The following is a 16,321-nucleotide window of genomic DNA, read 5'->3' as shown; positions in this document are numbered from 1 at the left end:
GGGGATCTCGACAGCATCCTCCCAGCACACGTGTTACGTAATCTTAAACCTGATCACTTAATTTATGTAACCAGTTTATAATCGCCGTATTTCCTTGCAAAGCTATTAGAAGGCACTGGGTGTGAACCGAAGCCATGTGGTACCCGGGCTAGTGGTGTGGGCGTGGGCCAACAAACGCCGTGCAGTCTGCTAAGGGCAGCGAGGGAGCGCCTGCCCGACCCTCTAACGGCCTGAATCCGCGCTTTGCCCTTTGCAGGCGGCAGCAGCAGCAGGTGCAGAAGAAAGCGGGGATGAAGCGCTCCCTGAAGAGGATCCTGCACCCCGGGGCGGAGGAGTACGACGGCGTGGGACTGGAGCCGGAGCCCTGCCAGAAGCCCCCTGAGCTCGGTATCTTTGAGGTAGGTTTTTGTCTTTGAATTCGGTCCCGTGGTACCTAGCACCGAAAAACAAAATAAAAGAAACAAAACAAAACAAAAAAAAAAACCCCCCACCTCCTCCTCCTCGCGCTCTGGGGCTGGGGCTTGTCGATGCTTGCTAAAAAAAAAAAAAAAAAAAGCCCGCCCTTTGCAACTCACTCAGCCCACAGCAGAGCGGCTGAGGGGAGAAGTTACCACCTGCTCAATAAAGGCAATACCAGCAAACTTTCCGCCTGATTCACTAAGGCTTTTCTCCCATTCTGTGTCTATGGGGAAAATACCTCGATGAATCAGAGCCAAAGTTTTCAACATCTTGTTAGATTTCAAGAGAGAAATTTGAGGAGCTTTTTTTTTTTTTTTTAATAGTATTGTGGCTTTTCCCTGTCCTGTCGCTTTCTTACTCCAGTTCCTCTGTGGAAGCTTTGCAGAATCTCTTGGGCTTCTGCGACTATGTTACTGCTTCTCAGCCCCTTCCTGGCCTGCCTCGGTATATCTTGCTCTGACAGGTCCGCGGCTGCCAAGGGCCAGTGATTTTTAAGGGAGATTTTAAGCATCAGCGCAGCACATTGCATGCCACACCCTCATTCCCGATTCCTTCCAGGAAAAAAAAAAGTGTTGTTGTGGTGAATCTGTGCAGTCTCATGAACCACTTATTACATTTTTTGAAAGACTTTGTAAATGTAAAAGATAAGACAATGCTGTGGAATATGTGGAACAAGACAGTAAGGTAATCTGGACCAAGGTTGTTCCTTTCTTTAAAAGTTAGTAGCAGAATTTTAAATCTGATCTGAAATTCTATAGGTAGTCCATATAAATTCTTGAGCAAAGGAGAAACATGGTCTCTAGGGCTTAGCCCATCAAAGATCCTGTATTCTGTGATAATAGCTAGAGTCTTTTCAAAGATTTCTGAAGGAGACCAATATAAATTGCATTACAGTAATCTAATCTGGAAATAGCCCAGGCCTGAATTGCTGAAAGCCAAATCTGATGTCGACAACATTAGACAAAGTTGGTAAATGGTCCTAAAGGTGGTAGAAACTAGAATGAACTACAGTGATTTGCTCATCCATGCACAGCTTCAAATCAAACTAGTCCCTCCTAAATTCCATACATTCTCCTTTTAGTGAAATCTTAAAATTGGAATTTCCAGTCCATACTCCATAGGGCTTCAGCTTTCTAAGCATTGAGTTTTAGTCTGTGTTCTCTAACCCAGGAAGCAATAGATGTCAGATCATGATTTATTTTATTTAACTCTTCAAAAATAGAATCTGCCAGAAGTCTTCATAGGAAGGGTAATTTTTCAAAGGGATTTCTGCGGTATAGTAGTGCTTTACCTTTTGAAATGCTCCTTTAGAAAACTCTGCTTAAAATTACGCACATACACACTGCATACACTTTTAAGGAGACTGATGCTTTTTTTAAAGAGTCTGAGCATCGTTGGTATGTATGCGCATACTTTTTGATTTAAAAAAAATTACAGTAAAAGCCCCCTTACCTGGCTCTCATCACCGAGAAAGCTCAACTAATGCATCTAGTAGCAGGGATTTTTTGTTGTTTACTGCTGCCAAGAAAGTTTAAAAAGAATGCTAAGGAAACACAGTAGCTTTGCTCTGTGGCATGTGACTCCTGCATCATCCCTTCCCCCTCCTGACTCTGTAGTCTCTGGAGTAAAAAGCAGGGATTTCTCAGATAATTGGCATATTCGACTAACTGGCAAGGGCTATTTCCATGCCTCCTGGATAATGGGGCTTTTATTGCATGCACGTCAATTCTCTGGACAAAAACTATTCATACCAAATGGCAAGTGAAATTGTGTGTTAGTTTTGCTGGGATAATTTTTAAAGTGGACTTTTGTGTGCAAGTCTGCTTTAAAAGTTAGCGTAATTTTAGGTGCACGTTTGCTGGCTAATTTATGCACGATGTTACAAAATGACCCCCATATTGAATTATTAGTGCTTTTATGAAAATAAACTGCTCTTATGGTTCCAATTCAAGGCTCATATAAAATGTAAATGTGGGGGTAAGATTTCATTTGCAAAACTCCTTGCTCTGAATCTACTGTATGCAACCGATTGTTTGAACAATCATTGCAGAAATATTTAAGGTTAAATATGAATGTATGCTCCATTTGGTGGCTCAAAGATGCAACAAATACCATTAATAGTTCCATTTATTTCCTTTTCCATTTGCTTGACAATTAATGTACTGTACATTGGACATCTGTTTCTTTTGAACTGAATAGCTCTCTAGTTCAAAACAGAAGCTCAGATTAACAATACTCTTTAATATATACTAGTTGATTTCATTGGGTGATGATACCAGATTGCGAAGCTTCATCATGAAGAATCCTAATAGCTTAAACAGTGTGGACAATGAGAAAGCAACCCCACTGCATTTTGCTGCAGCAAGTGGTAATCTTGAATTATTGATGATGATTACTGATGAATCCTCTGATGAAGGTAAGAAGGGTTCAGTTTATCTTCTTTGAATAGAAACACTTACCAAGGACTAATTACATATAGCTCGAAGGGAGACAGGTTTGCAGAAAATGGTGGTAGTGGCTTATGGCAGTGTGGGTGTGCAGTGGGGAGGAATTACTAAGCATATACGCCAGCATGGTATTGGAAGGTGATGTGCTATTGAGAATACTTTTTTTAAGATCAGAGTTCTCTGAACATTGGGAAGGTAATTTTTTTTTTAATTGGTCTGTAGAGGAGTAAAGTTTGCTGATTCAAAGTACACTTAGGCATTTTAGCCCACATTTTCAAAGCATACGTATGCCTAAGTCTACTTTGAAAATTAGTGGGTACGCATGGAACCCAGCACCGCATACGCATTTGCACCTGTGTAAATCTATGCACAGGTATAAATGTGCGTGCATGGATTTACGCACACAATTGACAATTGAAAATATGCACGTAAATGCTATCCCTGCCCCAGTTCTTGTCCCCCCCCCCCCTTTAGAATGCCTCCTTCTTCTAGTGCATGTGAAAGTACACGCAGAATCACTTCTGTGCATTCTTTTATGTGCACCAACTCTGGGAAATGTATGTGTATAAAACCACATTTATTTACATAAATGCTTTTGGAAATCAGTCCCTAAAGATCCAATGGCTGGATTTTGGGGTGGGGGGGGGGGGTGTTTCTTGCAAGTATAGGGATGCTACTCTGATATCCATTGTACGCTAAACAGTGTGCCACCATATAAAATTCCCCCCTGCAGAACAAAACCATTAGGGTCAGCAAAACTCTCCCTCTTTGTACATATCCTTTATTAAATGCGTTTGGAAAAAATGGTAAATGCATGACTAGTTCTAATAGCTTACATGTAGTAAACATATATTTTGAGTATCACAAAGCTTAACTGAAAATATAACATTTTATTTTCATGAGGTAGCCATATCGTTCATAGCATCATGAGTGGATAGGGTTGCCACCTTTTTCCACAGACGTTAACTGGACATCCTTCACAGTCCTTTTCGCCCCCCCTGATCTTCTCATTGCAAGATCTGTCTCCCTTCCACCCCAACTATCTCTCTGCAGACTATGCCCTCTTCCTCCACCCCCCTCCCCCTTTCAGTTGCAATTCCTGGTCTTGTTTTCCACCCCGTGCTAATTCCCAGTCTCCAGTGGACTGGAAGGTGGAGAGCAGTGCTTCACACTGTGTCGGCTTCCTCTGCTGCTTGGCTGCGGTTTTGTGGTTTGGATCATGCAGTATTGACTGACTGGGTGAGATATATGGGGAACAGTGCATTTCAAATCATGAAGCTAAGGAGGCAGCGGAGGATAACATGGTACAAAGCACTTTTCACTGTTTTCTATTGGCCTGAAGGGGTGGTGTGATGGGGGGAGTGCCAAGAAGGATTTGGAATAGTAAGGGGGTGTGTAAAAATAAATAAATAAATAAATAAATAAATAAAGGGCCATTAGAAATTACCACCATTGAATAAATCTGACCAGACACAGCAGCCAATAAACAAGACTGTCTGTCTAGATGAAAACTGGCCAGTTGTCAGCCATATTAGTAGGTAGTGTTACGGAAATCAAGATTGGTGAGTGCAAGGAAATATTATGATAGGGATGTGCAGTTCATTTTAAAACAAATATCACATCCAAACTGAAAATGGCCTTGTACAAAAATACCCCAAATGTTTCAGTATTTTGTAAAAGAAATAAAATGGCCTCCTTCAGTCCCCTCCCCAGAAAGGCTTGGACCTGGGCTTCGCCCAGCTGGGGCCTCCCAGGCTGCTCTGATTTTCCTGCCCCCCCTCCCCCCTTCATAAAGGTTGCAGGGTCGTGGATCTCCCTAGCCCCCACTTACCCCATCTGTTGGGGTGGATGATGAAGAAAGGGGTAGAAGTGAATCTGTTCACTCCTGTCCTGAATGATTTAAAAAAAAAAAAAATGGTGCTGAGTCCAGCACAGTTATGCAGAAAATGATAATTTATAGCTTGCACTTTTATTTCAAATGATACAGCTCGGTGGCAATTTGTTGACCTTGCCTCAGAAGCAGTTTTAAGTTCTTTCTACAGCTAGCTGAAAAGATCTTTAGAGTGTAATCAGTTTACAATTATGTACTCAAAGAGGTAATCTGGTCCCTTGTCTTTCATTTCCACAGCTTTTCTTAGGGAAATGGAATACAAGCTTTCCATCTTGGTCAGAGTCCTTTTCTTACTCTCATAGCAGTTCCACTCCACTCCATACCCACCCTATTTCTCCTCTCCTTCTGGGGCGCACTTTATATTTGACTTTTGATGCTTTGGTTCAGCTCCTTCTATTAACTGACTGAGCAGAAGAGTTTTATTTCTAGGATGAGAGCTTCGTGATTTATACCAGCAATTTGTTTGTCACCATCTTCCACCTCACTTCCCTGGCACTGGGCTTCAGGTGTCGAATTTAAGTGAATGTCATCTCCTGCTGCTGCCATACCAGTCTCTCAGTTCTTACTGCGAGATTGGCTCTGTGGCGGCAGAAGATGCTACTTAAATATGACTCATGGTGCCGCCATCCTGTGCCACAGAGTTTGGGGGGGGGGGGGGGGGGCAGGGGTATATTGTCCCTCCAGGCTGCCAGCGGAGCCCATTCTGTTAGCAGCCAAAGAATAGAAAAAGGTTGGTGGCCACCTGCAGAACCCATCTAGCTGGTGATTGAAGAAAAAAGAGGCCTAGTAGCCAAGAAGAGGATTTGAAAAGGGTGGGAGATCCTCAGAGTGAGTCATTGAGTGAGAGAAAGGGTGTGTGTTTGTGTGTGAAGTTGAGGGAGAGAGCAAGTGTTTGCACGTGCGAGTGAGGGGAGAGCATGTGTGTAAGTGAGAGGAGAAAGTTTGAGAGTAAAATTCCCCATCCTCTCCTGCTAATTCCCAACAATCTCAGGACACCTGTAAATCTGAAGCTTTGAGATATGTAAGCAACTCAGGGGTCTTTTTTTAATCCTTATTACTTATTGGATCTTTGCTGTTTCAAAATATTTTTTTGGTATCTGGAAATTTTTATATTAGTTTATAATTATTTGATGTTCTATTCATCAGCCGTTTTGAAATATTTATTCTTTTTATTAGTCTTGTTTTACTGCTGTTGATTTTATATTTCTTGATATTTTTGAGGACTGGTAGTGATTCTGTTTTTCCATTGTTGCACTGCGTACAGATAGTGGCTTGTTGCTGTTCCAGTTCAGTTTGTCTGCACTTTTTTGTTTATATTTTACAGTTTCTCTATTATGATTTAGGTGAAGGTCTGTCTGTGTTCTGCATGTGTGACTGAGGTGAAATATTCTGCCAGCATGTAAGCTGTGTGTAGGGATTTCTAGAAACTTGCAGGGTCATTCTTTATTCTGCGATGTGCCAGTATTTTTCTAATTAAAGGGAGGAGTGTGGACGGGCTTTGGGCAGAGTTATCACAATAATTTTCACATTATTGCCAGCAGCAACGTGGGAAATAACTACACCTTTTCCCATGGTGCTATGGGGTCGATAGTGTGTGGTGTGGCCGCATTGCAGCTGGTGAAACCGCACCACCGTGATGCGGCTGGCTGCCCACTATCACTCCCCCTTTTTTTTTTTCGCCCCTCATCATTCTGCTATTAATATTGCCGAATGATGAATCTAGGTGTTGGTTTGCTTTAGTAGGTGTATTGGTGTTTTAGGGCAAATAAAGGTCTCTTAAATGTGCATTTGCTGCAAATGGCACATTTAATTGAGGAGAGAGAGCTATTTCTATAGCACGACTAAAATTATATAATTGGATAATCCTGTCATCGTTTTTGTCCTTTTTTGCCTCTCTTTTCTCCCTTCGATCTGTTATACACTCTTCTTCTTTCGTGCTGTCTCTTATTTCTTCTGTCTCTTGCTTCCATTTTCCTCACCTGCATTCTGGCCTGTTCCTCACCTGATGACAAAGAGAACAATTTTCGAGGGGAAATCCCTGGAGCTGAAAATTATCCTCACCTCAGCGGCTAAATCTAGTCGCCGAGCTTCACATGGGAGAAAGGGTCATTTCAGAGGGTGAAGGAAAGCAGGCACAGGGGTTTGATTCTGCCAATCCCTAGGCGTATGTTCCTGCATGGATCCTACCCGCAACCCAACCAGGTGCAGAGTTTGCAGACCTTCAGACTTCCCACCCTGCTGAAAATTGCCATCAGGGTTAGAGAGCTTTTTTTTTTTTTTTCAGAAGCAATAAAGCAATGAATCAAATATTTACTTGCACGTTGCACCTGAGAAATAACTAGTCCGTACGGGATGTCATATCTGTTTCATCACAATGTTTTGTGTTTCTGTCTAGTACTGAATGTAATGGATTACAAGGGAAACACACCCCTCCACTGGGCTGTGGAGAAAAATCAGATGGAAAGTGTAAGGTTTCTTCTAAGTAGAGGGGCTAACCCTAACATTTTAAACTACTACTTGTTGGCACCTCTTCATCTGGCTGTTCAGTTGCAGCACAACGCAATAGTTGAGGTAAGCCTTTATTCCAACTGCATGTTTTCTAGCAGGGATTATGGAGTGGAGAAATAACAGGAAAAAACCTTTTTGAAAAGAGAGCTTTCAAATTTTAGCATGTTTCCATTTTATGTGGAACAGTTTTAAGTAGCATGTTTAGCAAAGTATTGTGGTTACCATGTTAGTCCACTTGAATATGTAGGAATAAAGATCAACAAACAAGTTGTGTTAACTTTTTTTATTGAACTGACTGAATACTGCTATGCTCCCTTCTTCAGATCAGGGAAGTTAAGAGTTCTAAAATGCTAGTCACAGATGTTTGTGGACCCTTATTTCTAGAAATATTGTACTACTTAGGAAACTATCTGCTGTGTCGTGTGTTGCAAATGTGCAAACATAGTGGCTGATATTATGAATCTGAAAAATTCTGTTTAAAATTTGCAGTAAAGCATAGTTAATATGTGCACAAAGCCAAAGTACATATAAGATCCTAAGCAATACAACTCAGGCAAAATCAGTTTTAGTGTGGGTTTGCAAAAAGATATAATGGGCATGGTAACTAACCACTTCATGAGTGATGCAAAACAATTCAGTATGCTCATGGTAAAAAAAAAAAAATATCAGAAATGCTATGATCACACTGTTCTCTTGCACAGAAACCTGAAAATGCATTGACTAAACAGCACAAGCATGTTACTTACTAAGGGGAAGCTAAATAGGGTGAGTATACTAAAGGGAGCAGGCTCAGTTCTCTTTTCCTCTTAATTCTTCCTGCTGGCTTCCAAGATTCCTGGTATAAGGAGTTGCTTGTCAGTAGAAAGGAAAGAAGTGGGAGAGCTAGTGCATCCCAGGTCAAGATGTCAAAGGAGAATGGATAGTTCCAGGAGAGCAGAAAACTGACATGACTACGTGTTTTAACTATCTGCCTTCTGTGTCAGCGAATGGTGTGTGAGAGGACTTGATTGAAGACTGAAGGGATCATGCAGAGGATAGACCTAGGCAGCAATCCGGCCATCCTGATTCAGAAGGGCATTGGCATCTATCCATTTCCTTCCCCCCCCCCCCTCAACATGACCACTTTTTTTTTTGGGGGGGGGGGGGGCAACGACACCACCATGGCTGTACCACACAGTCTACTACTGCTCAAAACTCAGACATGAGCTCTGCACTGAAACCAAACCAATGATCATAATCAGCTAAAGAAAGCTTTTGAGGCTCAGATTGCTCTTCAGCAGTTTGCAGTTCTGGTTGCTCCATCTCAAGAAAGACATTGTGAAACTAGAAAAGGTGCAGAGGAGGGTGACAAAAATGGTAAAGGGGATGGAATAGCTTTCCTATGATGAGGGGCTATGCTGGTTAAGGCTCTATAGTTCAGGGCCGGGATAAGGGGATTGGGTGCCCTAGGCGAACCTTCTGCCATGCAGCTCGACCTGGGTGTACACCATGAGCCCCGCCGCCGGCTTGGACAAAGGCTCGCTCGGCCAGCTGGCAGCAGTTCTGGGCCTAGCGGAGGAGGTGTGGCAGGTGAGGAAGGTCTGCAGCCGCAGGGCTTAGCTCTGCCCTGTCCTCCTTGGCCTGCATTGTTTCGTGCTAATGCGCTCAGCTGAGACACCGCTCATCCCAGCTCACCTCAATGTGGGCTTGCATTTATACCTTCCCATTCATTCTGTGCTCTTTACCTCTGTTTTTCTGTTCTGGATCTTGCTGCATGCCGTGGCTGCTGCCCCTGGGATCCTGACTGCTGAGAGGAGATATGGTAGAAGTTTGTAAAATCATGAGTGGGGTGGAATGGGTAAATAAAGGCTGGTTATTTACCCTTTCATATAATACTAAAACAAGGGCAGATTCAAAACAGATCATAGTGCGCTGAGTGAAAAAGTACTTTCTATCAAGCTGTGGAATTTGTTGCCAGAGAGTGAGATCAAGGCGACTAACATAGTGGGGTTTAAAAGAGATTTGGAAAAGTCCATAACACATTATTAGCCAGTTATACTAAAGCTATTGCTTCCCTAGGGGTGAGTAAGAGGAATTAAATTTACTTTATGGGATCTGCCAGGCACTTGAGACCCTGACTGGCCACTATTGGAGATAGGATGCTGGGCTTGATGGCCCTTGGACTGACCCAGCATAGCAATTCTTATGTTCAAAGCCTCTGAGTGCCTACAGTGATTTTGGCTTCAGCAAACCTTTGTCGTTTGGGACCTTACAGTATTGCTTGTTAATAATTTGCCTTCTGTAAAGAGGTGGATTTATATTCATGCATGTTTCTCCTCTATCACCTCCTCCTCCTCTTTGTCCTTCTCTTCTGCTTCATGTTATGGTTAAGCAGTGTTTGAGTGGATTTTCGGGTACTGTGGAAGATGACCACACCCACGGGGAGGAGCCCCGTGAGGAGCCACCATACTGGGCTAAACTCAGGACGCACAAACACAGAGTTAGTTCTTTTATTATACAGCTTTGAAAGATACCACCAGAGGTGGCAGTAGTGAGGTCTGGATGTAGCAGCCTCAGGACCCTCAGCAGAGGGGACCCTTCTCACCCCATTGGTATAGGGGAATTCCGGTGCAGGTTTCCCAGCAAAGCAGTACTGTGGATGAGATAGACTGAGGGTTAGACTACTCACTAGATGGTTGCTGTAGGTATGCGAGTCCACCAGGTTGAAGTAGATGGTACAGGTACAGAGGCAGGGAGAGCAGGTCCTCAAGGAGCGAGTATCTGATCCCTGTAAGGCACCTGAAATAAAGCAGAGGGCCCCTGAGGAGTGGGTACCCAGGTTAGCAGTTACCCCAAAGGGCAGAGAAAGAGCTTCCAGCGGCAGCACAGAAGCAGCAGAGTAGCTTAGACTGGCCGAGACCAATTGGTTGCTAACTCTACAAGCTAGAGGGCGGCTTATAGACACGGCGGTAGCCATTTTCCCAAGGTAAGCGGGAGGAGCCATGAACAAGGTGAGGCAAACGAGGTGAAGCCATCTAGCACACTCTGATGTAACACTTCACATCTCTCCATCCTGCTGTTGTCTGGTGAAAACTCTTTCTATATTTCTGGGATTGGGGGCCCTATTGTTTAGTCACTTACCTCTAAGAGGAGCCCTTCTTCCACCTTGCTGCCACCAGATGGAGGAACCCTGCTTTTGTGACTTGCCAGGGAATGGGGCTGGGTCTCCACGATAAAGACTGTCATGGACAGATGTTTAAAAGCCAGAAGTGCTCAATGGCCAGATAAACCCCAGCAAGGATAGTGGTGATCCTGAGAAACATGCTAACACCTTGGAGCCTCATTTGTTTCCACACCAGTATGAAACCACTGTGTGTTGTACATTGTGAAATGTTCACTGCTTTGTTTGACAAGACCTGTTTGTTGTATGAACATGTATATGTTTATTAGAATTTGTGCAAAAAGTGTTAGCTGTGTTTTAATTTGGCAAATTGAAGTATGGTCAAATGTATTCATCCCCAAGGGCCTATGGCAGTGGCCTTCACTAGTTTTTAAGTGGGGGCCATTTTGGATTTAAAGTGATTTGAAGGAGGGCTGACAGATTTTTCCTTCACAGGGCCATTGACCAACAACCAAGTGACGTTTGCCAGTGACTTCATATCTCTAGCTCTCTCTTTTCCCAACCTCCATGCCCCACACACAGCAGTAGCAGTCTCTCCTTCAACCTCCCTACAGTAGCAGCAGCCTTGATCTCTCCCCTCCACACATCAGCAGTAGCAGCCTCTAAATCCTAACCCCCCACACAGCAATAATCTCTCTAACTCCCACTCTTCCCTACAGAGCAGTAGCTTCAGAACATCTACCTCCATATAGCAGCAACCTCTGGATCCCGTTCCCTGCCTGCCCAGCAGCAGCATTGTAAACCAACCTCATGGCAGAAGCCTCAGCATCCCCACACTTCTCCACAGAAGCCACCTAGCAACCCTCTTCCATCTAGCAGCTGCCTATGAACCCTCAGTTCCCTCCACACCCAGCTGCCTTTCAACATTTACTCTTCTCTACAACAGCAGCCTTAATCTCTCTGAACCCTAAATGTCTCCACTCTCCCGTAGCCTCTTACTATGGTCCAGTGCTGGAGATTGGCTGCAGTACGGGACCATCAGTGTCTCTTCTCGTGTTGGGGCACTGCCAATTACATAATTTCTGCCACAACTTCCCACCCATTGGCCATCACTACCTCCTTTTCTCCTTTTTTCCTTGCTGCTCTTCAGCGAGCATGGGCCCACTTTAAGACCTCCCTTGTCATTGGCCTGGGCCGGAAGTCTCTTTTTTTCCCTGCTATGATAGGAGAAGAATGCAAACTGGAAGCCACACCACCACAGGGTCACACTAAGGGTCTGCAGGAGCCTCGGGTGGTCTGCGGGTCTTTCCTTGAATAACACTGGCCTACGAGTACAGTTGTATAGGGTCATCTTCTGTTCAAGGCTTGCTTTTTTTCAGGATTTCTGTTTCTAGTTAGCTGTACCCTAGTTAGCATGAACATGCTCCATTTAGCATGTTCATGCTAACTAACTTGTTCTCACTAAGTAACATGTTCACGTTAGTAAATTAACACTATATTATTTATTTAAAGAGTCTTCTATACTGATGTTAGTCGAAACATCACCTTGGTTTACATGGAACAAAAGCAATGGAAATTACAAGTAGAAGGGGAAGGGGTACAAAAAACCAATAGGAGAGCAGAGAAGCATAGGAACAAACAACAAGTGAACTATAATGTCATAAGAACAAGGTCATAGTCAAATTCAGGTCATGATCCATCACAATTCAATATTCATCAAGGGTGTTGGGGAAAGGCTTGTTTGAATAGCCAGGTTTTGAGCTGGGCTCTGAATTTGGTGATGCAAGGTTCAAGTCTAAGGTGGGTTGGGAGTGAGTTCCAGTGCATAGGTCCAGCAATGGAGAGCGCCCGATCCCTTGTAGCTGTGAGGTGTGCTTTCTTTAGGGATGGGACATGGAGGGACCCTTTGTTAGTGGTCCTTGTCGGTCGATTCGAGCAGGCAAATTGGAGGGGATCTACCAGCCAGTTGGAGTGATGTGAATATAAGGCTTTATGGATAATGGTCAGGGATTTAAAGAGGATGCAGGAGGGAATAGGGAGCCAGTGTAGGTCCTTCAGTATAGGGGAAATATGGTTGTATTTGTGAGCGTTGGAGAGGGTTCTGGCTACAGTGTTCTGTAGCATTTGGAGGGGCTTTAAGGAGGAGTAGGGTAGGCCAAGTAAGAGGGAGTTACAGTAATCCATCTTGGATGCCAGTGTAGCCTGGACGACAGTGCGGAAGTCACTAGCGTAAAGGAGAGGTTTCAGGTTTTTTTAAGACTTTAAGTTTGAAGAAACCCTCTGAGTATGGCACTGATATGTTTTTTGAAGTTCAGTTGTTGGTCGATTAGGACCCCCAGGTTCCTTGCGCAGGGCTGTGCATGAGGAATCTTGATAGAGTCAATTGTGAGCGCGGGATTGGTAGGGGGGGTGATGGGATATGAGGAGGAGTTCAGTTTTGGCAGTGTTTAGAGCAAGGTGGAGGTTGGTAAGTAAGGAGTTGATGGCAGCGAGATGGTTTCCCACCATCCGAGCTGGTATTAAACAGCATCCAGTTAGCGAGTTCTTTCTAAATAGTGTTGAGGGTGAGTATGTCCCCCCTTGTGATGCAGAGTGGTCAGGACTAGCCAGAGAACAGATTCCAGGCTGGATTCTGGCAACAATCTTTATAAGCTTCTTTATTGTTGAGCAATAGTAAACAAGTTAGCTGGTTTGTGCAATTCAACAAAAATATTTCTAACTTACAGTTCATATTATCAAGGCTTCAATCTCTCTCCCTGAGCCTCCCTCATCTCTACTTGCAGTGATCCACCCTATCCCATATTCCTTGGTGGGTTGGGATTTAAGGAGGACCGATACAGATAGCTGTACCTGGTCCTTTAAGGTGTTCTGAGGGAGTTCCTTGCATGCTCCCTCACACCCCTCATTTGCATATATCATCCCTTTATTTGCATGCATAGACAAATATTCTTGCACACTCATGGAAATGTCTGTTAAGACTCCTTTAATGTGCATAGTAATGTCTTCCTGGATAGTCCACTATTTTTAGCATGCTCAGAGTCAAGAATGTCTTAACCTGCATCTGAAGTTTATTGTATATGCCCATAATTCAGAGATGAGTTTCTAATATGGTTTAGACCAATCTCTGCTCAGAGAAAATTTACAAAGGGACAGAAGTTGTTAATAATGCTGACTTTTATTTCATTCTGCACAAATATACTAAACATTTTTCCTAGGAGAATGTTTGGGCATGGTTAATGAAAATGAGGGTGTTTTAATGTTGTGTGCGATAGTGTAATGCATGTTTTTAATGCTAGAAAAAAAACTACACCTTTTTTGCTGGTGTTATGCTGTGCGATATGCCCAAAATGGGATTTGCAATAAATATTACAAATCCTGTTTTCGGCAGGAGAGGGTGGAGTGGGAAGGGAGGGAGTGAGTGAGAGAGAGCCTATGGGGTGGCACCCATATTAGGCAACTATTTATACCACAGTAGGAGGATCAACTAGTAACTCGAGGTTAATTTTTGGTGGTGGTCCAGTTTTACATTCTCAGTCAGATATGAACAGCATAGTGCATATCAGTGAACATTTGATGTGATTTGGAATGAAGAAAGGAACACAAACTTGAGATTTCTACAATGTACTCTTGCCCTAGCTTGATGCACTCTCTGCCTAGATGCTATGCAGGGTTTTCTGCACGTTCTACCTAGGTGCTATCAAGCTAGGGCGAGAGTATATTGTAGGAGTGATAAAGTTACCCTAACCACACCCTGTTTTTTTTTTAATTACAGGCACTATTCATGCAAAATGATAAATCTAGGCCAAAGTTAGGTGCTCTGCCATTTAATAAAAATTGACCTATGTTCTTTAAAAGCAAATATTTATGTATTTATTTATGGATTTTTATATACCGGGAGTTCCTGTATACAATACATATCGCTCCGGTTCACAGTTAAATGGTAATAACTACTGCCGTGTGGCAGTTTACATGGAACAAATATTGATGTAGTCAGGCAATTTCTTCTTTAGTTCCTATGCCTTCACTAGATTAAGGATATATAAATATACATTTCTAAAGATTATCACAATTGTATTTATTCCTACAAACTGGTGTCACCTGCAACTTGCTTTTGGCCCTTTATTTCTGTGCATTTGGTGAAATACCACAACCACCGCTTTACTTCTTTCAAGCACTAGAGAATAATATTTAACATCGGTCATTGGGATACCAATTTTTATATCTGTGTAGAAATAGTTTGTTGGGAACACATTATTTCTTGCCATCCAAAAACAATGTGCAATATTTACTACTTTAAAGAGAATATTTTAAGAACATTTCCTATGATTTAAAAACTGAAGTGCACAATTTAGATGGAACAATACTGAGAATACTGTGCAGGGTTTTCTGCTTCATTTATTGTTAGGAGAAAGAGCTTTCTTATTTTGCTGGCTGTAAACTCATCTTGCACAGCTTCTGAGTCCCTCTCTTTAGCTGCCAGCTTGGTCTTACTGTATGAACTCTACATATTGTCCTTTTAGCCTTTTGCTCCCCAAATCTTAGCTTTAGTAACACTATTGTAAATGAAGGTGAAAGCAGGTGTCAAAATGTAATATAAACGGCGCCTCAATTCACAAACGTTAAAATAAATAATTAAAAAAATCTGACGTTTTGTTCTTGCTTCTCGTTTGTGTTGTATTACTTAGCAAAATATTTTTCTGTTTGCCTAGGTTCTGGTTTCTCACAGCGGTATTGATATTGATCTAGAAGGAGAACTTGGAAATACACCCTTAATGATGACATGCTGCAAAGACAATTCTGAAGCACTTAATATTCTGGTTGGTATATTTATTTGTATTTCTTGGTGTCCTATAGCCATAAGAACATAAATTGCCATGCTGGGTCAGACCAAGGGTCCATCAAGCCCAGCATCCTGTTTCCAACAGAGGCCAAACCAGGCCACAAGAACCTGGCAATTACCCAAACACTAAGAAGATCCCATGCTATTGATGCAATTAATAGCAGTGGCTATTCCCTCAAACTTGATTAACAGCAGTTAATGGACTTCTCCTCCAAGAACTTATCCAAACCTTTTTTGAACCCAGCTACACTAACCACATCCTCTGGGAACAAATGCCAGAGCTTTGTGCGTTGAGTGAAAAAGAATTTTCTCCAATTAGTCTTAAATGTACTACTTGCTAACTTCATGGAATGCCCCCTAATCCTTCTATTATCCGAAAGTGTAAATAACCGATTCACATCTACTCGTTCAAGACCTATCATATCCTCCCTCAGCCGTCTCTTCTCCAAGCTGAACAGCCCTAACCTCTTTAGTCTTTCCTCATAGGGAAGCTGTTCCATCCCCTTTATCATTTTGGTAGCCCTTCTCTGTACCTTCTCCATTGCAACTATATCTTTTTTGAGATGTGGCAACCAGAATTGTACACAGTATTCAAGGTGCGGTCTCACCCTCTGTGTATTTCAAGCATTATTTCAATATCTTTTTCATTTCTTAATGCAATGTATTCTGTTTTGAGAGACCAGACTCTTTGGTGTCAGAGCACAGAGGAAGAGTAAATAAATCTCCGTTATGCAGTGTACACAGTTCTTTAGGAAGCACATTGAAATTTTGCTGTTTCTAGAGATTTCATGAATGTGAAAACTCTACATCATAAAACATCTGGTATATGCTAAGGGTGACACACAAATGGTATAAAGAACACCACTCTGCAGGGAAATAAGGGAAGGATATGAAAGAGGGTGCAGGGCTGCAAAAGGAGGATGGGGTGGGTGAAAGAAAGCAGGAGAATGAGGAGAGGATGTAAGAAAGGAGAGGGGTAAAGAAGGGGCAGGAAAGCAATAGAAGGATGGAAGAGGAAAAAAAAAAAAGAGGGAAAGGTATTAGGAATGAGAGAGTTAGGGGAAGGGGAGCAGGGC

At 42.8% G+C, this 16,321-nt stretch overlaps 1 protein-coding gene across 1 annotated transcript in view; it reads left to right on the top strand.

The window, feature by feature from the left end:
* The first annotated feature begins 280 nt into the window (after positions 1–280).
* TRPA1 (transient receptor potential cation channel subfamily A member 1) overlaps positions 281–16,321 on the top strand; it is a 297,071-nt gene continuing 281,030 nt past the window's right edge. Inside the window, exons 1-4 of the mRNA XM_029591461.1 lie at positions 281–398; positions 2,713–2,875; positions 7,193–7,368; positions 15,115–15,222. Of these exons, the coding sequence (XP_029447321.1) occupies positions 291–398; positions 2,713–2,875; positions 7,193–7,368; positions 15,115–15,222 (555 nt within the window). The 5' untranslated portion in view covers positions 281–290. The remainder of the gene's footprint in view (positions 399–2,712; positions 2,876–7,192; positions 7,369–15,114; positions 15,223–16,321) is intronic.

The sequence above is a fragment of the Rhinatrema bivittatum genome, chromosome 2 (genome assembly GCF_901001135.1).
Source record: "Rhinatrema bivittatum chromosome 2, aRhiBiv1.1, whole genome shotgun sequence".
Taxonomy (NCBI): domain Eukaryota; kingdom Metazoa; phylum Chordata; class Amphibia; order Gymnophiona; family Rhinatrematidae; genus Rhinatrema; species Rhinatrema bivittatum.
The sequence above is the reverse complement of the archived record's forward strand: the minus strand, read 5'-3'. Positions and strand labels throughout refer to the sequence as shown.